This window comes from Larus michahellis, chromosome 1 (genome assembly GCF_964199755.1).
Source record: "Larus michahellis chromosome 1, bLarMic1.1, whole genome shotgun sequence".
NCBI classification, from domain to species: domain Eukaryota; kingdom Metazoa; phylum Chordata; class Aves; order Charadriiformes; family Laridae; genus Larus; species Larus michahellis.
In genome coordinates this window covers 86816198-86844059 of record NC_133896.1, presented here as the reverse complement: position 1 = coordinate 86844059, position 27862 = coordinate 86816198, and the positions used below count along the sequence as shown (strand labels likewise).

General features: G+C 40.2%; 1 protein-coding gene across 2 annotated transcripts in view; it reads right to left on the bottom strand.

Annotated features, from left to right (window-relative positions):
- The window catches only part of LRP6 (LDL receptor related protein 6), a 125273-nt gene that overhangs the window by 24638 nt on the left and 72773 nt on the right, over positions 1-27862 (bottom strand). For both annotated transcript variants that reach the window (XM_074590034.1, XM_074590026.1), the window contains exons 6-11: positions 23706-24102; positions 23043-23214; positions 7968-8184; positions 6321-6610; positions 4405-4631; positions 1011-1195 (exon numbers count right to left, since the gene is read on the bottom strand). In XM_074590034.1, coding sequence (XP_074446135.1) covers positions 1011-1195; positions 4405-4631; positions 6321-6610; positions 7968-8184; positions 23043-23214; positions 23706-24102 — 1488 coding nt within the window. The remainder of the gene's footprint in view (positions 1-1010; positions 1196-4404; positions 4632-6320; positions 6611-7967; positions 8185-23042; positions 23215-23705; positions 24103-27862) is intronic.

Sequence of the window (27862 nt, the reverse complement as noted above, 5' to 3'; positions counted from 1 at the left end):
GTATGCACAGCCCTGCATTCTGATGTCTCTAGCTACCGGCACAGGGAACACGAAATTCTAATGCTGTGCCCAGTTCCACAGTACACAAGGGAACGCTGAGCCAGTCTCAACAGCACACCAAAATACAGGAGAAGCTGAAGAAAAGCTTTTATAATACATATAATTCCTATAATGCATTTTCTTGTTTTGATCTTTTTCTAGCTTTGTTCCACTACTGCAAATGTACTGTTTAAAGTAGACTAACCCCTTTAGCCTTAAATGATGGCTAGTGATAATGCTAATATGAATAATTTGGCACAAAACAAGGCAGTCCACTCCTGCGGGTACCAAAAAGCTAAAAAAAGATACTGTGCAAAACTGAGAGGCCTTGGGTCCTCAGTACACTACCCTGGGCAGTGAAAGAATAAAATATTCCACCTTCATTTAGTTGTAATGACCAATTTATAAAACAATGACACAGACCCCAGCGTGAGAGCAAGCCCCCCGGTGACCAGTACTAGCCAGGAAAAGCTCTTTAGTGTGCAGGATACTGGCAAAAAAAAAATGCCTGAACCCTGAGGATACTAACAAAAATTAAAAACCAAACCATATTAAATTACATTGTGAAAAATGTCCAATACACTGTTGTTATCTTGGCTTTCTCTCTACCCTTCCACAGATGATGAAGTGTTTGTTATGTATCTGCCAGTGCTCTTCAGAGCAGCAAAAGAAGAGTCTCCAAAACACTGAAAGTTGACAGCTTTGTCCTACATATAACTGAAACATGTACAGCTTGTATAATTTTAACTTTGTGAGCAACTATATCACCTAGAAGAAAATTGAGGCCTCGCTAAATGCTGTGTTGCATAAACATCAATTATGGAAGCAAATGTTAGAGGCGTGTGAGTTAAGAAAAATCTATTTTTGTCTTAAGACGTGTACCTTTGCATTATTTAAAGAATAATTTGCTGCAGGGAACTGTGAAAAAGCAGCAGCATCCCAACGACCCAGCCTGAGGCTCCGGGACTCACCTAGCATGTTGGATGATTCTATCAGGTTGGTATCAAGGTCAGTCCAGTACAGTCGTCTTTTAGCGTAATCAATAGTTAGGCCATTAGCCCGTCCCACATTCGGTACTAAAGTAGTCCGCTCAGTGCCGTCCATAGCAGCTCTATCAATCTTTGGCTTACCCCCCCATTCAGTCCAGTACATAAACCTGATTGAAAGAACAAAAGAAAAAAAAATAATAAAAATCACATTTAATCCAAAAGAGAACTCAAGGGGAGGAACAAAACAAAAAACCTTAGAAGGAATGAAAGAAAAATAAGAGCTGTAAGTTCAAGCATTTATTAAGCCCCATTACACAAAATGTTTTTCAAAATACAAGCAAGAAAATGAGTCAAGTTTCCTCAAAATACTTCCAACTTTATTTTTTTCCACTTGGAGCTAGATTTTCACTGGCAAATTCCATATGAAAGCACTGCAATCTTTACTAATCCATCACGTCAGCTAAGACACAAAAGGTTGGCAGTTAGGCAGATTCATTTATACCTGTCTATTTAGCAAGATATTTCCCATGGCACTTAGCTTCTGTTTCTATTCAGTTGCCCATCAAAAGGAGGAATACAAAAAGGTAGGTATGCAGGGTACTTTTGTTGATACATGCCACCACTCATCTCCACACGACTAAGTCAATGAGCTGCATAACAGTGTGTTACATTTCAGCCAAGGGCAGAACAACACAAAACTGTAGGGCATTTCCACTGGAGCAAAAGTAGAAACTATTACATACTCACATGCCAGTTTATGCCTCATTTGGCAGAAGCACAGACTTGTACATGCTTACATTTTCTTTAGGCACTGTACAGTAGAGAGGGTTGTATATTTGACATTTGGTGGCTAGTTAGTCACTTCTTCCAAACTGTAAAGCCAATATCATTTTAAAAACAAGTGAGACATAGCTAGACAATGTTTACACCTTTCTGCTTTAATCCCTCTAGAAAAAAACACCTGTGAAATGCTTTTAATTTCAACCAACGACACAGTGGGAAGGGTTGCTTCAGAAACTGATGATCAAGGGGGAGCTATTCTTTAGACACCTGGAATACTTGCAAATTTTTCTTAAAAATTTTGCAAGTATTTTGTCCATAAATTTTGGAAGTAATTTGTACACAGCATGGACATAAGTGTTAGAAATGCCCCCATGGTAGCAATGCCATGAAAACTTCCATATGAAGTACGACAGCTCAGCTATAAGGTAAAAGGAAAAACAGACGTTCGGGCTCAAAAAGAAAGTAAATTTTTTTCTGGTCTGTTGTGAAGAGACAAAGCATTGAATCACAATAATCCTGGGAAAAAACTATTGCCAGTGTAAAACTAGAATAATCTGTAGCATCCTTTTGTTACAACTGAGTAACTGGATCTAACAATCTGGCCTTGGATGCCATCTGATTTACTTGCCCAGGCCACCCCTGGCACATCAGGGCTGAACTCCATCTACATGTCCCGCTTGGGGCATGCAGGACTTTTGACTAAGCACTGCCACAATTGCCACCACCTTGTTGAAATGAAGCAGGACTGTGTTGGAGTGGTGCTGAGTCCTCTGCATTGCTGTAACTCTTGCAGTGTCACTGGAAATGCGATAATTCCTTAACACTTGAAAATTAAGTTCCCTTATTTGTAAAATAAGACTAATACAATGCTGGTACAACCTCAAAAAGGTTTTGCAGTCATTAGTTAATGTCAAATGAGCATTTAATAGAATCATAGAATTGTTAGGGTTGGAAGGGACCTTAAAGACCATCTAGTTCCAACCCCCCTGCCATGGGCAGGGACACCTCCCACTAGATCAGGTTGCTCAGAGCCCCATCCAGCCTGGCCTTGAACACTTCCAGGGATGGGGCTTCCACCACCTCTCTGGGCAACCTGTGCCAGTGTCTCACCACCCTCACGATGAAGAACTGCTTCCTAACGTCCAATCTGAATCGACCCATCTCTAGTTTTAATCCATTCCCTCTAGTCCTACCATTACCCGACATCCTAAAAAGTCCCTCACCAGCTTTCTTGTAGGCCCCCTTAAGATACTGGTAGGCCACTAGAAGGTCTCCTCGGAGCCTTCTCTTCTCCAGACTGAACAACCCCAACTCTCTCAGTCTGTCCTCATAGGAGAGGTGCTCCAGCCCTCTGATCATCCTCGTGGCCCTTCTCTGGACACGTTCCAGCACGTCCGTATCTCTCTTGTAGAAGGGGCTCCAGAATTGGACGCAGTACTCCAGGTGGGGTCTCACAAGAGTGGAGTAGAGGGGGAGAATCATCTCCCTCGACCTGCTGGCCACGCTTCTCCCGATGCAGCCCAGGGTATGATTGGCCTTCTGAGCTGCTAGTGCACACTGACGGCTCATGTTGAGCCTCTCGTCCACCAGCACCCCCAAGTCCTTTGCTTCAGGGCTGCTCTCAAGCCAGACACTGCCCAGCCTATATCGGTGCTTGGGATTGCCCCGACCCAGAGGGAGGACCTTGCGCTTGGTCTTGTTGAACTTCATGAGACTGGCGTGAGCCCACCTCTCCAGCCTGTCAAGGTCCCTCTGGATGGCACCCCTTCCCTCCAGTGTGTCAGCCGCCCCACACAGCTTGGTGTCGTCGGCAAACTTGCTGAGGGTGCACTCTATGCCACTGTCCATGTCGCTGATGAAAATGTTAAACAAGACCGGTCCCAGTACTGATCCTTGAGGGACTCCACTTGTCATGGTAGAAGAGCTATTTCAGAAGCTAAATAGTTTTACCTTGCTTTGCCCTGCTCCTTCCTCCCTCCCCCTGCTTACTGCCCTACTTTTTGCTGTTATATTTGAATCCAACTGAGAAGTTTCTTCTCAGGAAATCTTTCATTTTGGGGATAGGTGGGTATAATCGTTTCCACTCTTTCTCTGTCCTTAGTTCCCTTGCCCATACCAACTAAAAAGGCTCCCTTATCTGAAGAAACAAACACTTTCCTTATTCTCAGACAATAAGTTTCACTCCCCCACTCTCAAGCTAAATCATTTAATAACTTTATTGGACCCTAACTTGTGATAAAAAGGATCCTCATTTTTAAAAGGACAAATATTTTCTTTTCAATGCTAGTCCTTTTCTAATTAATGAATTCCATAAACCTAAAACTACTTTGATTCTGTGGTTAATTAAAAAACGAAATATAAATCCCTTTTTAATGAGCTGCTCTGATTTTTTTTTTTTTTGTAGTATTCTTAATGATTATTCAGGACATTAAGAGTGTATTCCTCCAGCCCTCATACTCTAAATTACCAGGTTGTATTCCCCAGCTCAGTTCTCTCAGGATTTACATGCAGTGCCTAACAAACATGCCCTAGAGGAAACATCACAATGTTGTTTTTCACTGTTCACAAACATAAAATTAAATCAGCAAGTTACCCCTCAGCAGGGTCCAATGCCAGTGCCCGGGGACTGTCAAGATCTTTCCACACCAGCACTTGGCGATGCTGTCCATCCAGCTTTGACACTTCTATACGATTTGTTCCAGTATCAGCCCAATACAAGTTCTTCCCCAGCCAATCTACGGCCATGCCTTCTGGGTAATCCAAACCAAACTCCACAACGTGTTCCAGTGCGCTGCCATTCATAAACGCTCTGCTGATGGTCTGCAGGGATACAAAGATACACAGGCAAATTAGAAATTTTACCAGTCTGTCATTGGGCTGGTTGTTTTCTTTGTTGCATTTTAAACACTTTCAGATTTTAGGCATCTCATAGGAAAGAGGATCTTACAATACGCTACTTATTTGCAAGGCGAACAATGCTGCTATTCAGAAGTAATGATTTACTGTACCGTATGAATGTATTCTGTGTCAATTACAATAGCGTTTCACTGGGGAAATAAATGGGATAACTAGTCTGGTCCAATTAAGCAGTCTACATGCCAAAGTGACCTTAGTAACACAGTGCCAAGTTCAAGGGGGAAATATTTTGGCTCTCCCGGGACTACACAAAAGCATCGATGTTATAGCACAGGACAATATTTAAAGCAGCCTAATGAAAAAGTTCAGGACAGAACAGCAAATAGAAGAAAACAACCTAACGGCCAATTAGCTACTTAATAGTGCAAGTGCTTCAGTACTGATGGTTTAACTTAATTTCACAAAGCATAATTTCTTCTTGGTCTTTTATTCAAAAGACTTCTTTTAACTCTTGCCATCATGGATAAGCCTGTGATAGCAGATACAGCCAGAATTATATTTTAATAATATATCAGAGTTTAGGCATTCCCTGATTTACTATGATCACTTACAAGCCTGAAAGTAAAGGAATAATCTTAGGAAGGTACCAAGCTCTTTTTGACAACCGTGGGCTTCCTTTTGCTGTCCGCAACATGCTTCCGCATGCCTCTCATGCTCTTAACCCACAGAAGTTAACACAAAGGTTGATTTTTTGGTTACTTCCCAGTGGGGATGCTACCTGCTAATTATGCCAGTTTGTGACACAACACAGCAGGGAAATTTGTATCTCGGTCTTCATCCGTATCACCCTTAAAAACTGATCAGATCTTTGCTTTATTTTTATTTCAAACACAGCTTAAATGAATACCATAGCTAAAGAGTTCAGCCAAGTCACCTCTCTCAAACTCACTGAAACGCTGTGGCTTTAACTTTTATGATTCTTCAGTTGCAAAGGTCCGTGAGTTATTGTTGGCACAGCTCTCAACCCAACTGCAGAAAACTATCTTTTATTAAAAACTAGGTTTTGGTGCTCACTATTCTGATTACATCTACAACCTATGAAAAACAAATGGAATAACAGCTAGACTCGCAGATGATAGAGATGACAGACAGACAATACACATATTTCCGTCACTCCATTAGCCACCACATTTAAACACCTATCCTCAACCTTTTCCGATTTGTCAATCTAGATCCTAGACCTGTTTTACAAAGCCTGTGATTCATAGTATGTCTCGTGCAGTAGCTATATAAGTTAATGAATAGGTAAGACCTATTTTCACTTCTGGACCCAAGACAAGGCTTTCCCCCAATAAACATATCTGGCAAAACATCTGATCCATGAAACCTCCTACCATATGGCATTCTTCTCAGCTTTCTGCCAAAAAACCTTTTATTTTTGCAAACTTATCATTTATGTGAAAATGTATATATTAGATTTAAATGATGTATAGGAGAGAATGCTGCTAGTATAACAAAAATGTATGCCATTCTTAGGTAGAACAAATTCTTTTACCTATCCCTTGAATCTTGTAAATTGCATTTCTCAATCCATTCTTAAGTATCTCAAGAACCTTGTAACAACTTAATAGCCAATACAAAATAAGCCTCTACCTTCAGTGAAATGTCAGTCCAGTAAATCCGATTGTCTGTCACATCAAAATCCAGAGCAGAAGCTTCCTTGACTCCAGTGAGTGGAATCGCAACGTTGTTATTGTTCGTTTCTAAAGAGATTCGTCTGATATCTGCTCTCCGAGAAAAGAGCAGGAAAGCTTCTGGGACGATGCAGGTCTTCATGTCATTGATGAGCTCCAAGCCTATGGGGCAAGCGCAGCGAAGGCCTTGCGGTCTGTACAGACACAGATGGCTGCAGCCGCCATTATCCTCTGCACAAGGGTTTGTACCTAAGCACGCAACAAAAGCAAAAGCAGTCATTGCATACTCACTTCAGTTGGAAGATGAAGCCAGTCCTCACAGGCATCGACGACACTATGGGTACTTTAAGAAATGCATATAGTTTTTCATATTTTATTCTCCAAATGAATTAATTTTTGTTCATTTCCTGTAATCCTTTGGACAGATGTTACTCGGCTGGAAAGCCAGTGCTTGTTTTCCTGACCCCGTGAAACAAACCCCGCATTAGGGAAAGGGATGTGGACTCCAACAGCTACTGATGTTCCAGATTCACATCACAAGCGCTGAATGGACAGTAAGTACGTAAGCAAGCAAGCATATGTTCTGCTGCCTTTTACAGTACACTGGTCAAGTTACATAAACCAATTGTACTCCTACAGATGAAAAGTTTGTGGATCTATTTTCACATCCATTCAACGGTCTCTTCTCTCCAAGATGACAGTAAAGCAGCTCTTTGCAATACTAACTTGTGTACCTGCACATGCTGGAAATCCACCCACTATAAGAGAGGCCCAGCATTACCAAGCTCAATTAGCCAAACAGTTGGAAAGAGGGCTGCATTTAAAGTAGATGTACCTTAGGGCATCTTGTTAATGTGGTGGCAGCAACAGAAAGATACACCTCAACCTAATTGACTAATTTCCTGGGGTACAATCCATACACAGCAGCAACAAGCTGTAAGGCCTATCCACACATAGCAGGATATTCAGGGAACGTGATTAGTTCTGGGATGCTACAGTTACACTGCCACCAGTGTTTCGATAGCTAATGATAGTCAATTTAAAGCTAGATCCTGCTTTTTTACACCACAGACACTATAGGGCAGAAAGTATTTCTAGTTATTTTTAAAGATGATTTCACAGTACTAATGTGAAAAGCACTCAACAGACTAGAACTGGCTCATTCTTAGCTTTTGCATACCGGGAGCACATGTTCAGATTCAAGATGAAAAGCTGCTACAGCTGCAGTTTCATAAACAGCTGGGCTAATCTAATAGGTGGCTGTTACAAAGAGAAGTTCTCATTTTCCATGATCCTTCTTCTCCCCTTACCAGATCCAGGACTGTTCAGACCCATGAGCTGCTCCAACTCCCTAAGAAGCAGAAAAGTACCCATTTTGGGGGGTGCCTGGTTGTTTTCCAACTTGATATTCTTCCAAGTTAGAGAACTGAAGCACCTCACAAAAGACCTACCCCATCCCATCAAACCGCAGCCTGCAGTTATAATGAAATAGAACCGGATTCCGACCATTTCTAAAAATCTGACCTGGTATAAAGTGATATCTACAGAAGAGCACTGCTGAAATTTTCTATTTCATTTCACTTGCCTGATTAGCAGTCTCACTCACCAATTATCTGGTGGACGTTCGTAGCTTTCAGGCCCATGAGATCAGGCAGTTGATCTATGATGATCTCTCTTTCTGCTGTGCGCTTATGCACACGTTCAATACTGCGTCTTTGCCAGTCTGTCCAATAAACGTAGTCTCCCAACAACGTGAATCCAAAGATATGAGGCAGCTTGTCCTCCACCAGAACTCTTCTCCCAGTTCCATCAGCATTCATGACCTAAGGATATACACAAACACAAAATTATTACGTATACAGAGTAATTCTGTCACTATTTATCACAGATTGATTAACTAGCCGCTCCACACTTTGACTTTAAACTAAAAAAATAATCTCCTAGCCATTAAAATGCTACGAATGTTACACAGCAGTCTAATAAAAAAAGACTGTATTTCAACAGGTACTCATTCTAAAAGCCATAATGTGAAATTATGACACAATATTCCTTATATTTGTTTTAGGAACTAATATTACGTGTGCCTGTTAGACATTGCCTGTCTCCCTCATTTCTGACTTGGGTCTCTTGGTTCACTTGTAAATGGGAGACACTCTGTTTTACACGAATGAAGACAAGCTTACAATGTCAACGAGTCCTGGCTCAGCACCTTGTAATCCACAGTCCCTCCCAAGTGAGCTGTACCCAGGTTATAGATAGCAGTAAGAGGAGGCCACACATAAATTCTGGGAGGCACACAGTCAAGAAGATCTACAGAATATGTTTATATTCTGAAGTTTGAATAAAGAACCAGTTTTCTGTTCTTCAAAATTAAGTTCCATATTTTTTGTACTAGAAGGAACACTAATAGTCTGTAAATAATTGCACGCCTTTGATCAAGACACTTGAATTTACTGTGTCATTTTCCTCTACTGCTAAAAAGAAGTAATACCTAACTTCCTCAAAGGAGCACTGAAAGGATTAATTAAACGTATGTATGCATGTTCAAGTGATCAAGTACCTTATGAATGCCAAATATTTTTATCAAAAGTATCATACTGACAGAAGTGAAGTCCTGTGTTTTAAGAGAAACTTAAGTGATTCAGCACTGCAATTTCATAGAAAAGTTCCTTCTGAAATATTTCGGCTTGTTTTTAAGTTTACAGTTTAAGTTTGCAGCATGTATACCATCCTTCCAAAAAAAAGAAAAAACCCAAAACTTTAATGTAAAAACTCCAACAAAACCTTTCTCAGCATACAGTATAATGTGCATGTTAATAAAATATTTTTAAGTTCACTAAAAAAGTGGAAGAAAATGCCATAATCGTCACAATAATTCAATTTCTCCTTCAGACTATTCCCTGTCACAAACTTCCTGCATTACTGCACTTACTCTCAATATGTTAGAATAGGAATTGAATCTTTGTGTGCACATTTCCTATGGAAAAATGAAAGGGGGTCTACACACTTGCTGGTTTGTAGGAATAATCTCTACATTTACATTTTTTAAAAAAAGCTCATAATTACTCTGTGGAATTGGCTTACCAAAAAATCTTCAGTCTAGTAGCATACATGGCACACTTCTACAAATGCACTAACGCGCACGCATCACAAAAATAAGATAAGCATTACTTGGTGAAATGGGTTTTTTTCCCTGCATTCTCATTAATATGCCTTAGAAAGTCAAGCACAGTACTTGCAGCTTCACTTTGCATTATGGTGCATTTACCATCCTAAAGCTGTAACTTACGTCCTTTACACTGATAACCAAATCCAAACACAGCTTTTCCTATCACAGATTGTTTCGCTGGGCTCAGAGCCCAGCATAATTGCCTAATTTCTGGACTTCCTTTTGAAAACAAGCTCTGCTATTCCATTTAATCTACTTCAGAAAATTTCAGCATCTGCTGGATTTCTCAATTCCTAGCAGCATGCCTCCTACACTCTGTTTTGACAAATGAGGTTGCTAAACAACAGATTAATGGTTAACTTTAGAACCAGGGACACAGATTTAACATCTGTAAAATAAACTGTGAGTTATAGTCTTTAAGCCCACCATCCCTTCAAGAAACCATCAGCACTACCAAGCAAAACTGGTCATTCCCTTTCCCCACCACCCCTTTCTACCCATAACACAGTCATCTTACATTTCTGCAATGACTTGTTTCCCCCTCCCCCTCAAACTACAGAGATGAGCCATTTGCTTGCAACTAATTAATATATGGCAATTAGTGCTTGCTAAGCAGACCAAACAGATATACAGAATGGATGGACGTTGCAAAACGAACTGACTAAAACCACACAGTACTAACCACTAAAACACCACTATCACAAACCAGTATCTTTAGATGCTACACTTTTTGCCTTGTACTTATGGACCAAAGAAGCTTCTATGTTTAAGGGGGTACTTAACTACTGACAAAGACAGTTACTTGGAAGGTGTATGCTGTGAGGTGAGCTTTCTTTAGCAAACTTTAAATGGGCAATTGCTAAAATAAGCCTCCTCTTATCTGAAAGAAAGTCAAGAAAAGAGAAGAGAGGACTTCCATATTAAGGATCTGCTTTTTATTATTTTTTGTTTTGCCACATACGGGTTATTTTGAAAGACAGCTTTATGCCACGTAGACAAAACAGATGCCTATCTAAAAGTACTTACACATACCTGCCACCCTACTCCCACTGCAACCCTACCTGAGCCCATCTGTTAATATAAACACCAACCCATTAGAAGCTGGCTATCACCATATGAATAGTTCCATGGCACCATGGTGTCTGCACTCACTTTAATTGCATTTTAGGAGATTTGAACAGAATTTCATCAATAAGCTACAGAACCAGTCTGGTGTAAGGCACAAGGAAAGAGGCAAGTGATATAGGCATGATACATACAATAAGCACGAGGAAAGACACAATTGCTAACCAACCAAATCCAATGGATTTCAGTATCATTTTTTCATGTACTGAAATCCAGGTGACAACTAAGCCCCAGCTGATACTGCTTTATGCATTCATTCCCCTTCTCCAGCCCCAGACAGATCAGCTCATGACAGCCAAGCTCACCCCCGCAGAATCCCCCATACGAGAAACCCACCTTCTGCTGCTATGAGGCAGTGTCTCCAACGGTTTATGCTGCTTTAACCACAATGCGGTGTGGGTTTCACATTTTGAGGCCATTCTGAATACTGCAAACCACAGTGAGAATATAGACTACAACAGGAAACAGATGTGGTGCAACCACAAACACTACCTTTACTGAAAGAGCGAGTAGTTCCACAAAAAAAATAAAACAAAGTAGAAAAATTAAATGGCCTCAGAAAAAATACCAGATATCCTGCCTGTAGGATAAGGGCTTTGCTTATCCTAGACCAATAATGAATGCAAACCTATAGGTTCATGAAAATACAGCTTATTCAAAATATATGAATTAATGCTGAAAATGTGGTCGTATTTTAAGATGCTGTACTTAATGGTCAGCAGGAACAATAAAATAACAGCTTTGCACATTACTTCTATTTTAAAGTTACAGACTGGATTGCACAGTGATATATTCTAAGGGTCCTTCTTGCTGTCAGATACCCTGGATTCAATTCACTCTTGAATACCAGTAGTAAGTGTGATAAATAGGCTAATGTAGTGAATTTACCTTTTTGATAACCTGAGATTTGAATGTACGGTAGTTTACACTTGTCATTTGATTGGTTTAAGTCTAGAGCTCAATCGATATACCTATGCCGTTTGTGAAAATAGCGTTCAGCTCCTGTTAGAGCTCATGCTGGAACCCTGCAAAAGCTATGCAGACTAGCATTCCACTCAGGTCTAGCGGACCAAGGCCAGTGGCAATAAAGACTAGGCAGAGGTACAGTAGCTCGTATCCACAGCACTGAGGATATGCTAATAATAGAAACTGTCTGTTCCTATCGGGGTATACTTAGATCAATATCAAACACAAGAGCCCAGCTCTACAAGATGCCAGACAGCCTTAGTACTGACGACTTCCAGAGAAGACAGAATGCAGGCTCTGGAAAGGACACACTTTCCAATGTAAATCTGTGAGACTGTCAGACAAACCCGATATGATTTACTTGTAATTAACCTAGTGCCGTAAGCAGGGCAACAGTGTGCAACTGTTACCTTTCACCTTAACTCATGAGCACAGTTTAATTTTCTATGTGGAGCCACAGAATCATATAGCAGCCCAGGTCAGAAGGGACCTCGAAAGACCATCTGGTCCAACCTTTTGTGGGAAAGGGAGCCTAGATGAGATTATCTAGCATCCTGTCCAGTCACATCTTGAAAACTTCCAGTGATGAAGACTTCACCACATCCCTCAGGAGGTTATTCCAGTGAATGATTGCTCTCACTGCAAAATATTTCTTTCTTATATTATGATAAAACCTCTCTCAGTGCAACTTGTACCAGTTGCCCCTGTCCTCTTCATGTGTCTCCTTGTGAAGGGAGAGCCTCTATCCTCCTTATAGCTGCCCTTTAAGTACCGGAAAACACTGATGATGTCCCCCCAAGCCTTCTCTCCTCCAGGTAGAAAAGACCTAAATCCTTCAGGCTTTCCTCACAGGGCAGGTTCTCCAGCCATTTGATCATCTTTGTGACCCTCCTTTGAACCCTCTCCAGTCTGTCTGCACCTCTTTTGAATTCAGGGGTACCAGCGCAGGGCACAGTACTCTATCTGCAGCCTGACAAGTGCTGAGTAGAGTGGGATGATCATGTCTCTATCTCTGCAAGCAACGCCCCTGTGGATGCAGCCCAGGCTCCAACTTGCCTTCGCTGCTGCAGCTGACTCATGTTCAGCTTGTCGTCCACCAGGACCCCCAGGTCCCTTTCAGGAGGCTGCTCCCCAGCCACACAGATGCTAGCCTGTACTGGGCTCTTGGGTTACGACACCCAATGTGCAGGACCTTGCACTTGTCTTTGTTAAAATTCACATAGTTGTTGCTAGCCCACTCTCCCAGCCTGTCCAGGTCTCTCTGTAAGGTGGCTCTTCCCTTCTGACATGTCCACCTCACCACCCAGCTTAGTGTTATCAGCAAACCTGATGAGGGTGCTTTCATCATCCAGATAATTTTTGAAGATGTTGAACAGCATGGGGCCCAGTATCGACCCCTGGGGAACCCAACTTGTGACAGGCTGCCAGAATTAGTAAAAAACACTGATCACCACGCTCTGAGGTGCTGCCTCTGAGCCAGTTTCCTACCCATCTCACAGACCACTCTTCCAGTCTGTATCTTGCCAGTTTGTCTAGGAGTAGGCTGTGGGAAACAGTGTCAAACGCTTTGCTGAAGTCCAGGTAAATAACATCCACTGCTCTCCACAGGTCAACAGAAAATGTTATTTTGTTGTAGGAGGTGATCAGGTTACTCTGGCAGGCATGATTTGCCCTTGGTAAATCCACATTGGCTTTTCCCAATCACCTGCTTTTCACTCGGCTTGCAAGTTTCTAGAACTCTATCCAGGGACTGAAGTACAACTAATGGGCCTGTAGTTTCCTGGGTCTTCTCTTGTGCCTCCCTTTTGCATGTAGTTATAAATAATCAGGGAGAAGGCAAGTATCACGCATGCTAAGCTCTCTCTCAGGATGACTGGCACAGAGGAAGTCAATAGTCAATGAAAATTTATAAACAACAGCTGGTAACTCCGTATCTTCAAAAAATTAAAGATTACTTACAAGAATGGAATAGGCCTCTGTGATGGACTGAAAACCCCCAGCTATACTACAAGATGTTGCCAGAACTTTATTTCACAGACACACACATCAGCAAACAAAACAAAAAACCCAAACCAAACAACTTCCTCTGGTAAAATCCTTAAACTGCTAATTTCTGATACAAACACCTCAGAATTGAACCTAAGCCCTGATTTTTAAAATTGACAGCCAATTTTTGGACAAATGACAGAAACCTTAGCTTTCTATTGGTTCCTGTACTTCAGCACCTTTGCCAGTACTAGCTTACTAATCCTCAGAGAGGCCAGGAGACCCCACTTAATATACGGGATCTCAGCTGCCCTGCTCAAGTACTATGGCCATCACTGTGTCAGATCTACAAAATTTCTAGCAGGGACCACAGCTGGAAACCCATCTCTCCCTACTGACTCAAAGGAAGGATGCAATTATAACATTTATCTTCCTTCTGAAAGGATAAGGAATGAGAGAGTGTTCTGACTTGGTGGCAATGCTTTGCATGTCATGTGTCCCATAAATGCAGAACACACTAGCTTGTTGTTTCCTTGGTGCATGTTGAAATATACTCTCCAATGTATAGTTATGGTTTACCTTACAGCATGAGAAAACCCCAGCCATTTGGCACTGACATGAAGGAAACGTCAAGGAAAAAAAGGTAAACTCTTCCAGAGCAGACCTTAAAGTCCTGAGTCATTCTAACAAGAAGTTTGGTTTATTGCATTAATTTGAAAGACAGCAGAAAGCATTACCGCCTTCACAATTTACACATGGGTCATGCTATTACACTCTAGAAATAGATTGAACTAAAAAACAATGAGTTGAAACAGTGGATTTCTCATGAGTTTGATCGTTAGCACAGATCTGCATGAGATGATTGCAAACAAGTATTACTGTGAGACAGCTGTGAAATACTTAATTCAATACATATATCCCAGATATTTCAACATACTGTGGAAAAAGATCTTTAACAAGGCCTGCATTACACCTGGAATAGTTTAGGAATATTCAAGGCTTAGGCTTAGTTACTTCAGCCCTGATTATCCAATGATAAATACTTACATGTGCTGTTTGTTTGATGCAACACATACCCAGTTCATGACACTGCTAATCAAGGATATAACTGTTCATCTTCCACCTAAATGTACACGAATCTTACTATATTAGAGAAATGAAAGACAACACTAACTCATTAAATTTGTTTGGTTAAGGAAAAAAGAAAACTGGGGCAACACCTCTCAAAAATAACTCTAGGAGAGAGACAGAATGCCTTCTGAACATTACATTAGCATATTTTCAGACTGGGTTTGAGAACTATGTATTTTCAACTTGCTTCTTTAAGCAACATAAATGAAACAGACCACAATGATTTACTGTTATGGCTGCAGTAATATCATTTAATTAACACATGTATCTAATATAAAACAGCAGCTCTGAGAGAGGAAAAAAGGGACATCTTGTCTAAATTTCCAGTTTCATTAGTCTTCCCCTCTTGGAAAAAAAAAAAATGTCCTGATCAACCATACCCTCTTTGACTGAGCCATCAAAACTTTAAACTCAACTTGAGACAATTATTCTGTCAGTGTCATTAACTTACTGTCATTGACTAACTGTCAATTCCAAAATTGCATTGAAATCCTGAGAAATCAGCAGAAGGGATACCTGGAACCCTTTTTATTTGCTTCAGAAACCAAATGCCTCCAGCCAACTCTACAATTTCTTACTGTTAATTGTTTTATAATAGCCATTACCAATTTCTAATTTAACAGTTCCCCAGCACCCTCAATTTCCTTTTGAGCTCTAATCATTTTTCCAAAGTATTCAAAATATATTTTTCCTGAGCATGGATAATATTCCTAATAGGGCTGCAGTGAAGATAAATACGTAAAAACAGAATAGAGATTAACTTCATAAATAGCCCTTTCTATCATGCTACAGACACTGTTATAAGCTCATTTCTCTCACAATAGGACAACTTTCCTAGCTTGCTGATCAATCAATGCCAACAACCGAATTGTCTTCTCAGCGATGGAATTTAATTTTAGAAACAATTGGTTGGGTTTTCACTGAAACGTCTCAAGTAAGGTGAAGTGACAAGTAGGCAGGGAAAGGAGGTTATAACCATTGTCACAATCAAATATGACATCTCCTAGGCAATCTCATGCAATACAAAAAAACCCCCTGCATTTGTAAAGAACAGGCTAAGAAAAAAATTGAGATGAAATGATGAACAGGATGAGAAAAGAGGTTTTCATAGGAAAAAAAGAGGATCCTCTGAAAAGATTCAGTGGTAAAACAGGTGAATAAAGATGCCTGGCTATGGGAAAACATTTTGGTACATTAATACATAAGGTAGAGTGGCAACAGTCAGAGGGTGCTGTGTTATGCGGACATAAGCTATAGGAGTACAGACAGAGAAAGTTAATTACTGTGATTTTGGAACTTATCGTTTGTCAACTAAGTCCCATCAGCAACCGTACACATGCTTTGCAGAAAGCAAAGATGACTACCCAAGACCACACTGTTTTGGGATCAGTGATTTGGAGGACAGTTTTACAAGTTCAGCAACACAACTTCTAATGCTCTTGCACATGGGCAAAAGCCTCTCTTCTCTCCTCTTCCTTCCCAAGGTACTTTCTTTCAGTACCCTGCCCTAGGAACTTCTTATTTTTAATTTGTTCTCTACCCAACTCGGTGCTTTCCGGACTCCTCCATAACCAACTATAACTGGTTTTTTGTTTTAGAGGGAAAAAACGTGGAAAGTTTTCTGCTGTTTTGGCAAGTCCAAGTGGTTCAGCAGTAAGTCCAATGAATGAAACTCAGCCAGCGCAAAGCTGGGGGCGGGGGGGAGAGGGGTGGTGGCTCTGGGATATCTTCCACTTCTGGTGGCAGTAAGGTATTAAGTTGATTCAACGGCTCCCTTCACACAGTCACTTCAATTCCAAGGGTCTCTGCATGTCCAAAACCTTGGTTTTCCACCATATGTGTTTACCTGCCTAATAAAAGGCATTAAACTTTTCTCACAGACCTTTGCGAAGTTACAACAATGGTATCAGAAAAAAAGTTTAGGTTAGGAATACAAAATCTCAGAGAGAAATAATCAGCTTGTGTGAAGAAAGCTGAATAATTATTGAGAGGGATCACAAGGTCACATAAATGCTTCTGAAGAAGCTCAGGTCTAAGATCAGTGCAATCTTTTGTGTATGACAATACAACTAAGCTTGAGAGAAGAAAAAGACCAGCCAGAATATTGGAGAGTAAGGGATAATGGCAGACTTACAAACACCACTCAGCTGAATTAGAAATGCAAAGATAGCTCGATATCTCGTCACATCACTCCCCAGCTTGCCTTCAAATATTATTTTAAGTATGTCAGACTCAGTGAGGTCCGATGATGGCTCTAGTTATTTCAGTTTGAGGAATATTTTTGATTTCCCTTAGGTAACCGACTGCCAGTAGAGGCTTGTAACTTGCTAGTAAAGAGAACAGCATAAACTAAAGTGCAATTTCCTAACTCCAATGGAAAAAATCTAGGACACATTAGCGGAATCCAAAGGTTGTACTTCAGTCAGCTCCATGCTAGCCCATTGGGAGCCATGAGGTTTACAGAGCTGTCATTAGCAAAACGGGACTTCTCATCTGTAAGCAAAGCTTGTAAGAAACATCTCTAAACTTCCCACATGGAAAGTCTCAGTTGAGCTGCACAGATATAAGCCACAGTCAAGGCTGAGAAAGGTACACTTTTACTATTAACAATAATGTGAAAAAGGCTGTAGAAGCCAGCTCAAATGTGTCTTGAGTGTGGGCATCTGCCTCTGACATGGCCGCTCCAGGCTCTCCTTAGACTTAACAGAAAAGAATAGGTGCTTTTAGAGTAGGACTCATCCAATCTATTCTAAACACTTACTTTAGGATAAAGCAAGCCACATAGCAGAAGTGCTGATTTCTGACATTTTCTATAAGGTATCTTACAGAGCTGAAGATCTCTACATCTCATTAGATGAAAACCACCCACAGAGAGAAATGCAGATCTATAACACAAGAACCATTTTAAAACTAAATGTCCAACTCTTCTGTAATATCATGTAATTTTTAGGGCAGTAATTTCACCTCTTGGAAAAATACCATACTTGGTACTCAGATGACACAGTCAGGTTAGTCTTGGACAAGAGTTCTGGCTTTATCTACCCAAAGCCTTCCCTCACGATCCTCCTCCTGTTGCGAGGTGCTGGGAACCTCTCCCTGTTCCATTAAGGATGACAAGCCTGTTGATAGCACATCCCTCAGGACTTCTCTGAGAATTCGTCAGCACAAGCGGTTTGTAACAGGTGTCTCAATAATCAAACTTGTCACATTTAACTTTTTATTATGACCTTTTTAATAGTTACAAGCTTACAATGCCAGGAGGTCCTGGCCCAATGTTTGGGGTCCACACATAAGAGGCCACTCAAATTCTTGCATCCGGCTCTTCGACAGTCAGGAGACTTTACTAGTATGTTATGGCTGTCATTTGTTTGCTTTGTAATGTAGCTTTTCTATTTTGGTCTGCATCGCAAAATTTAATTCTTCCCTAAGTTCATTCAGAAGTTCAAAAGAAACCTCCCAAATGGAAACTATACAAAGTATAAACTATTTTTAAGAAAAAAAAAAAAAAAGCCCTTACTCTACTACTAATTTCAAAAAATCTGTAGGTCTTCTTAATGCAGGTCTAGGTGGTGACAAGAAATCGCTGGAAATTCTCTGACAAAGTAAGCTTTAAATTTCTGAAACTAGGATGGAGGAGATGGATCTGCCCCTACATCTCTCACTGTAGCACATACTTGTTCTTTGCTGAATGAAGTTCCCAAGAGACACAAGTATCCAAACAAGGTGGATAATGAATTGTGGCCAAAATTAAGCAGTAAAACAACTTCAAATATTTGTTTCAACTACCTCATACTTTCTCATACCTGCAAAAGCTTACTGGAAGTACACAAAAGCAGCTGTGTTCAACAGCTAGGAAATTCAATGGTTTCTGCTTCTCAATTTTCAAACCTCTGCTTCACACTAAAGGTGGAAGAGGTAGGATCAGTAATCAGGCATGCAAGTCATTAGCATTTCACAATACAAAGACTAATGCTATGAAACAAAATTTCTCAGTCAGAAAATAAATGGTGAATGCTTAGAAAACAAAATTTCCTTATTAGGGTGGCAGTAAAATTGAGGGAGTTGTCATCGGAGGAAAATGTAGCCCTGCAATTTCAGGATTAGAATATGAATTAGAGCATTCTCTAGATGCCAAACTATTAACTCCTGGGTCAAACACAAAAAGGTCCTCTCTGTTCAAGATTTTTGTGCTCAAAAAAGTCTTAGCAGCATCTGCTTTCTGTTGCCCGACAAGGCTGTGTTCTGGAGACTTGTGTGTACTTATGCTGAAAAACAGCAGGATATAAGACTTTCCATATCAATCATGAGGATTAGAGACAGTAATGCCAGGCACGGCTAATAGATTTGGGAATGCAGAAACACTTCAAGTTAGAGCTGCACTCAAAAAAATCACTAGATAATGGTTGGAAGTGTAGAGGAGGCAGAGAGTCCTTTCTTTAAACTCACCACTAGTAGGTGTAAGCGGGTGTCATCTCTGGCTCTGAGAATGGAGAACAGGAAGGAAGATGAATAAAGAAAAATGAAGCAAAAACTGAAAAATTGTGAAAAATCAGCCATATCATCATTATTTCTTCTTAACACACACACACATCCACACGTGCATGCAGCCATTTATAATTGCTTTATCAATACGAGCTTTGCTGACCATTTTAAATCCAACCTATGCCTTAAAACAGGTAGCGTACGTGCTCAGAAGACAAATATTCACTTGTGCAGGAAAACATAAGACCAATTCAACAGAGCAGATCATACATTTTTAACCTCATAGCACGGCAGGAAAATGCTTTAAACCTGTAGCAAGTCAATGAGAAATCTTCCCTACTGGTAAGCACAATAGCAGCCATCCATTTCAATAGAAGTTTATCAGCAGTGAAACCTGACCGAGATAAATGACGAAGCTGTTGAGCCACAGCCTGCTTCTGCCTGCTGCAGGCTGCCAGATAAAATGGGAACAAAAGCTCCCTGCTGTACCCCCTACCAGTCTCCATTAACCCCTGCTGATGCTTTATTATCGTCTGGGGGCTCCAGAACAGCATAGCGTGAATCAGTGTGTAAAAAATAAATAATAAAAGCTCACATGTGGCACAAACAAACCAGAAACACAGCTTGCAAGAAATATTCATTTTGGTAGCGCTGCAATTAAATAATGGTTCTGAGGAATTCCACGTACTAGGGGAAAAAAAAAAGCGCACAACGTATGTAAAATCATGTATGAAAAACTACTTAAAGACAACAGAATGCAAGTACACAAACGTGTTTCTCCTGCTTTTAACCCCCCCTCCCAAATATATACAAACACATACAAGCAAAGCAAGGACCAGGCATATAATTTTGATGTCTTCATGTCCAGTTCCAAGTTTCACCTTTTGATCCTGTCACAAATATCCTTTTTGTTGCACCTCCTCCAATGTCCCTTCTCCAAACCTAAGTTTAAAACATTTACTGAAGGTCAAAGCATCTTCTACTAAACTGATATAAAAAAAATGGATGGGAAGGGCAGGGAAAGTGTTACAAATCTCCTCAGGATTCATGGTTGCCATAGGAGAGAAAGGCAGTGGGAGGAAAAAGGAAGACTTGAAATGTTAGTAACATTTTAGCTATCTTAGATTTAGATAGTGTCATTGCAGCCTGAGATTTCTGTAGCCTACTATAACAAAGTCAATGTCTCATAAAACATTACAGAGAGGCCACACAAGATCCTGGGGAAAATTCACTAAGATTCATCAGCAAAGAAACTCCCCACTATATTTGCATTACCTAACACATTGAGGGGGAGGGAATTTACTTTAGACTGAACCATTCTCTTAGATGAACACCCCCTTCTTCATCCTATAGAGCCTTTCCATGCTTTACTAATTACAGAAGCTGTACTGAACACGAACGCTTATCTATCACTATCAGAGGCCATCGGTTTTCAACCCATTTCTGCCCCTCTCAAGTGCAGTTAGCATGCAGCAATATTACATCTCAGGAAGAACATGAAGTTTTTCCTACAGCTAATGCAACAAGCTAACAGAATAAAGACTCCCCAAACCTTCAAGGAATAGAATGGCCTCAACACAGGAAAAGAGAGAGGCTGTATGGGTTCAATCCAAAGGTCCGCCCATCCCAGTAACCAGTCTCAGAGAATTTTCAAAACTTACACAACAGCATAATAAAGCAAATACATACTGAAGCTTTTCAAGAAACCTTTTTCATTCTGCAGCAATTTACAGTTCAGTGATTTGTGGTTCAGAAGGCAATTTTGTTTTCTAGTAAACTGCAGTGGAATTCCCTTCACAGACTTACCCAGTCTTCCCAGTAACACATGTAAGCTTTTAACATCCACAGCCATTTCCACAACTTATCACCTGCCAGTATTATTTACGAATGCCAATTTCTTGTATCAAAAAGGTAGTGGGGGGGAAGCCCTGGTCAATTATACATAATTTTATTGATTTTATAGATCTCTGTCACATAGCCCTAAATGAACACCATCTACAGTTAAAAAAACACCACCACCCAAATCCTCTAACAAAAGTAAAATCCAAAAACACCAAACAAAAACTGTCAGAGAATTTCTTCTCTGTTGCTTTAAAGGTTTTACCCAGGCTCTTTCAAGATTGTCTGCACATTAGTAATGAATTAACAAATGTTAACTTTTTATAAAAAAGCAGCAGCAGTAAAATCATAACTCTAACACTTGGAGCCTCATAGGAAAAAGTTAACTAGTGATTCTGAAACCTTAAGATGATAAATCTACTCTGATACTCTGCATAGATGTTACATGACAACCTGGAACAAACTCATTCTGGTGGCTCACATTGGTTTAAAAACAATGAAATGGAAATCGTCCCAGCAGATTTTGTGCCAGATCAGATATCTTCTGTCCTGCCACAGACACTGTAATGTTGGCATAAACATTGTATCATGTGTTCTAGCCAGTTTGACAGAATTGCAGCAGTGAGTTCATGCCTGATCTAGATGAAAATTTCTATCACAAACTGATCCAGCACTGAAAAGAATCATTATTAATGAATACGGAACTGCGGTCTGAGTAAGACCGCAGCACATGAAAAAATATCAGCGTTTTGGCAAGCATGAGAGTGAAGAATGCCTAACTTTCCTTTTGCAAAATACATTCAAGTCCAAGACACTTTCAGGGCTGAAGTGCTCAATCTGTTATAAATAAATCTCTAAGCACAGCTAAGACTCTTTCCCCTCTTTTCTCAGAGCCGGCAAAATGTTAGGTGAATTATAGACTGTAAATCTTGTTTTCAGGACAAAGAAAACCGTGCTCCCTGAGGCTCTCCCAAGGAGTGCTTCAAAGCAACTCACCTTGCAGGACTTGAGTTACTTTGACTCTGAAGGAGAACAAACAGTTATGTGACCTTCCAGCACAAGACTATGACTTCACATTGACTTATTTGAAGTTACAAATAAAAAAACCCAATTTCTTAAGGCTAGAGAAGGTATTGTGCCTAATGTGATAAGTCCCGAAAATTATTCACAATGGTAAGGATTCACTAAGGAAAGCTATAATTCATCAAAAGAATGGTAAGTCTACCAGGATATAGTAAATGTAGATACTGCTACTGTGCACCGGTAGTAGCCAAGTCTCCTGCTTCCAGGCAAACTTCCGCCTTTTGATAGTAAATTGAACAAATACTTAACCACCCTATTTTCTCAACGACTGTCAAAGGGATAAAAAACGTCAAATTTCCTCCATAAATGTTATATAACAACATAAACACAAGATTTTTTCAATGTGGGAGAGAAAAAAGTGCCATTTTTGTTTTCAATTAAACGTTTCAGGAGAACATACCATAAAGAAAGGAAAATCTATTCCTTTGCTGGAACGCCAATAAAACAAGCCTAATGAAAATATAGAGGATTATCGGGAGTACAAATAGTTACATATGAAATGAGATTTACTTCTTTAAAATATATTCTACCTGCATCTAAGCTGAGCAGCACAAAGAATAGAAGATTATTTTTTTTCACCTACAAACATTACTCCCAATAAAAATCTTTTTTTTCCTGATGACTTAGGAATTGACTTATTTAACAAATCCTTATTATACATTCTTAAAAAGAGGGGTCTACTACATGGATATCATTTCCATTTTACACACAGATAAATGAAGGAAGAATTGTGAGTAACTTGCCCAAATACAGAGAAGAAACTGAATTGTTTCTTAAAGCACAAATCAACCATTATCCCATTGTCCTTTTGAGCTGTATCAGAATTTAAACACCTAGAAAAAACAGAGTAACTACATTCTATAACTCCATGGAATTAAAAATTCAGATGCAATTACAAACCTCTATTTTGTCTGTTTTGGCATCTCCCCAGTATATTTTGTTTTCTGCATAATCCAAGGCCAGTCCATTTGGCCAGCCAAGCGAGGTATTCACCAGCACAATTCTGTCTGAGCCATCTAATGCTGCCCTCTCAATCTTTGGGATTTCTCCCCAGTCAGTCCAGTACATATACCTGCAATGGAAGCAAAATATTAATAACTTTTATTAAATCAAACTTTCAATATTGACATAGCTTGTTCTGGAGTACCATGCCCTGAAACCACTGCATTTCTAAGACAAATATATTTCCTTACCCAGGATGCCCAACTCACTCAAAAAGCACTGACATGCAAACACACTGACCCTTTACACAAAACTCATATATCAGCCAGCTGAGCAAAACTACTATTATCTAGAATAAACGAACAGATCCACACAGTTCCCAAAAATATTTTTAAACAGGAGAATAAACCATAAAGACATATAAGGATGACTACCCAGGTAGTCAAAACAGAGCAGCAGACCCCGTGCCTCAGAGGGCACAGGAATTTCAAGGAATCCCAGTATTTTCGTTTTGAAGGCTCAGAAGTTTATCACTGCATCCCATTATCTACATACAGGTAGGCAGAGGTATCTTCTTTACATGACTAATATTTAAAAATATGCTCACAAACAGCTCCTCACCCAACCATGGGATCCAGCACAATAGCTCTGGGTTCTTCCAGGTCTTCTGATATCAAGATTTTTCTCATGGTCCCATTAAGCCTTGTAACTTCAATACGGTCTGTGCCAGTGTCAGTCCAATACAGATTTCGGGCAACCCAGTCCACAGCAATGCCATCAGGATGTGCGATCTGTGCTGTGACAACAAACTGACTACCTGACCCATCAATGAACGAGCGGCGGATGGCCCTAACTTCATCATCAGTCCAATAGATGTACCCTTCCAGAGGATCAAAGTCAATAGCGATGGCATGACGGATGTCCTCCAGTGGCAAAACGATGTCTGTAAAATCTGGGGTGTCTAAGGAAATTCGCCTCAAATCTGTTCGGCGGGCTAGAAGCAGCAGTTCAGTGGCACCTACATGAACAAGATAAAAACACAACCGTCTTACAAACACTGTGCAGTAAGCCTATAAATAGTGAACCTGATTCTGCACCATTTGGTACAAGCTAGTCTAGCTACCTTGACTTCACAGGACCTAACAAAACTGATGGGCACCAGTAGGGAATTTCACTCAAAGGCTTCAAATGTGAGGTTATTCTTCTGCAGAAAAAGTCAGATGTGTTTATGGAGAAAATTCAGTGGTCATTTCCTTGTCCAAAATGTATTATGGTGGACACGTTTTCTATCCATATCATTCCCTTCAAAGGTACTGAAATAGATATGCAGTGATTATGCTGCTATTTTATGCAAATCAACAGATGGCCTGCAGCCTCTTAGATGAAAAATTAATTTTATAAATAATTTACTGACTATTTGCTGTTGTTGGTATAGGCGACAACCATGACAAACAAGCAACACCCTTCGAAGGGGAAAAATGTAAAACAGAATGCCACAAGTAACTCTCCTTTGAGAAACTCCTATCGGAGGAATCGGATTTGGGAAATGACAACTGTCCAGTGACCATGGGAAGCAGGAAGGCTGTCAGCTTCTCCCATATTTGTTGAGAACAAGCTTATTGAAGACATGAAAATAAATAACAGTGTGTATTACAAAGTCATTTTGAGCTGAAGCATACAAAAGCCTTGCTGGCTTTTAGGTCAAAAGTCAGAATCACAATAAATAACTAAGATCAGCTTGCACTGCAGAAGACGTTTTCACATAGGGCAACCCAAGATGTTTAATGGTCTACGTGCTGGGCATCTGATCAATGACAGATGTACTTATTGTCTATTCTAATTCATTCTCATTTCATTTTCTATTCTATGTTACTAAATTTCAGTGTAATGAAGGATAAACAGCCACCACACCCCATTCCAATTAAATTGCTTATCAGTTTGGAGTCTCAGGGAGATAAGAGCAGCTCAGGCCTCAGGGAAGCTTGAGCTAAGGTGAAAAATGCATGCAATCCTAAATGCACGGAAAGTGTGTTGCAATGGCTCTCCTCAAACAGTGAGGGGAAAGGGCTTGGCAAGGACTGATGTAGGTGTGAGGACAGAAGGCGGGGGGTGGGGGGAGGTTTAGGAAAATAAATGCATCAACACTGCAATGAAAGAGAGCCAACGCCAAGCCACGTTATGTCCATGTCTTGATCTTGATCTTAGAGGCATAAACAAGGACTAGAAAACTAAAAGAACAAAAATTAAAGCAAGTAGGTCACAGATGAAAAAAGAATTTTGATGTCTGATGCCAAATTTCTTTTTAAAAAAGTCAGTAATTGTTGTTGGTGCTAGCTGAAACCTCACCACATGCCAAACTTTGGAGAGATGCCAAAGCAGCCATTGCTTCATTTACAGTAACTAACACACTAAAAACATCTAAGATGCTTTCACAGTGCTGCAAGAAACAGCACCTTTCAACAACGGAGGCTGAGAATATTATTACAAATGTTTGCGATTGGTAGCCCAGAATGGATTAAGATCAGGTTTGGGATCCTCTGTCCTAAAACACCTTGTGTTCAGAAACACATGTACACACTAACTAGTCAATTGTTCTTCTAGTGAATAAGTCTTATGCATTAATTAATATCAGGAAAGGGGAACCTGTAATTACATGTCTATGCATACTTCAAAATAATGTAAAGCATGTGACAGAGTAAATGGAAAACAGGCATGTTAATAAGATTTTTTTATAATTACAGAAGCAACTAATCTTGTCACAGCAATCTATATGTACATCTGTATTTCTTGCTACTAAGTATATCAAACAATTCAGCATTAAGATCCAAGCATTCAGAGGCATTATGGTCATATAAAGTACTAATACATAAGTAGTCACAACTATTTAGGTTCAAGTTAAGAAAGAAGTTCCTAGTACTTTCTTTCTTACCAGCTTCACAGTGATTTATCCAACCTACCTTTTAAACAAAACTATGAAAATCATATTAAAAAACCCAAACAATAATACCCTTTTTGCATTATCTAGTAAAACTAAGGTTGAGCAAATGCACTAACCTCAGATTTCTAAACAGTTAGAAAGCTATATATAGTCTACCATATCCAGAAAAAGGGTAAGGCATAATTTAAAAATAATATGTGTGCTCTAGCTGAAGTTGATAGTCATTTTGAAGAACCAATGCCAGGTCCCCAAAAAGACTCGTTTGAGTACAGTCATGCCCTTGCTGAAACTCACCCTTAAAATTGACCAATTGACCTTCCAATTCTTCCCAAAGATGACCCATTTCAATAGCTTCGGTATCCTGCTTTTGGGTTGCAACACTGTTGTTTACTCAAATAACCCAATATGCCTAAGCTTTAATTCAGCATCGGGAAACGACTGGCTTTCAGCTAACCCGTGCTGCACTCTGGATCCCTGAGCTAAGAATTTCATGGTCTTTATCTGGAAGCTTAGCTAACATTCCAGCCCTCACTAAAACACCACCCCCCACCTCCCCCATCAAGCAATAAAAAGTTTAAAGCTTACTTTAGAGCTATTACCCACCCATTTGCAAACAGACACCTCAGCTGCTTAGTTAGATCACCAGCCATTCTGTTTGGGGAAAAGGAAACTGAGTAGAAAAGAAGCATCTCACCTCAAGATAGGTTGAGAGAAAGATCACTCAATGCCTTCAGGCTTGCCCTGACAATAGCAAAAATAGCAAATGCAAGAGCTGGGCACATTTATGGACTGATCCCATCATCACCTTGATAGCAGTGAAGAAAAAAAGGTCATCACACAACTAAACCAAATAATTTGCACCTGTGGCAAACACCAGCTGTACAAAGTTTACCTGGCTAGGCACGGACCACCGCTCAGTCAGAAGAGCTCAAGGTACTCAAGGTTGCCAGGACATAACAGAATCGATCCATTTTGTTCACTTCTATCCCAAAGGCCAGTTAGAATGAAAAAGCTAAAGTGTGACAGCAGGATCTCCAGACTTCTTCACTTTGCCTCTCCAAGAGAAAACCCGCCTCTAATGATGAGCAAGATGGAGAACATCATGGCTATGGAATTATCTTTCAAAAAAAGATGGAAAAGGCAGGAAAAGACAATGCAGGTTGCATGCCAGCATAACTTTTTTTCTTTTCAATTTATCAGCACTTACTGGGAGACTGGAATGAGCCACAAACACATAAAACACCTCAAACCTCAACTGGCTCAAATGCTTTCCAAAGGTGCATCGAGGCTGCAACCAGAGCTCTAACCTCAGCATGAATATGCAGACCTGAGGCAGTTTTTCCTGTAGACACCTTGGACTGCACATACAAGAAGGATGAAGTGGCCTAGATGAACAGTCAGGGGACTTAGAGCGGAGTTTACTGCCCATGCTGCTGTCTTCTCTCTAACTACTGATGGTGTCTACTGCAGCCAACACAAGCATGTCTGTAGACACAAGTACATTTTGAATACAGCGCTGGGTTTGAGGGCACAGACCACCAGGTATGATAGGGTGTGTGTTTCTAGACTTCAAACCACAATGCGCAGAGTTGCCATGCAAACACTTGCATGCAGGGTAGGCATAGACCTGTCCTATATTTAAAGTCAAGTCCTTCTGCTTACCCCTTCTTGCTGATCTCCCACACTATCCTCAGTCATCTTAGCAATCCATAACTTATTTTTAAAAGAAAACCTTCCCAAACTATTCAAATTGGGGACCAAGTTCAGAATTCTTTCTGTCAGTGCCTCAAGTCATGGTGTATTCAGGATGGTTAGCAATTTTTTCTAAAATCAAGTCCCT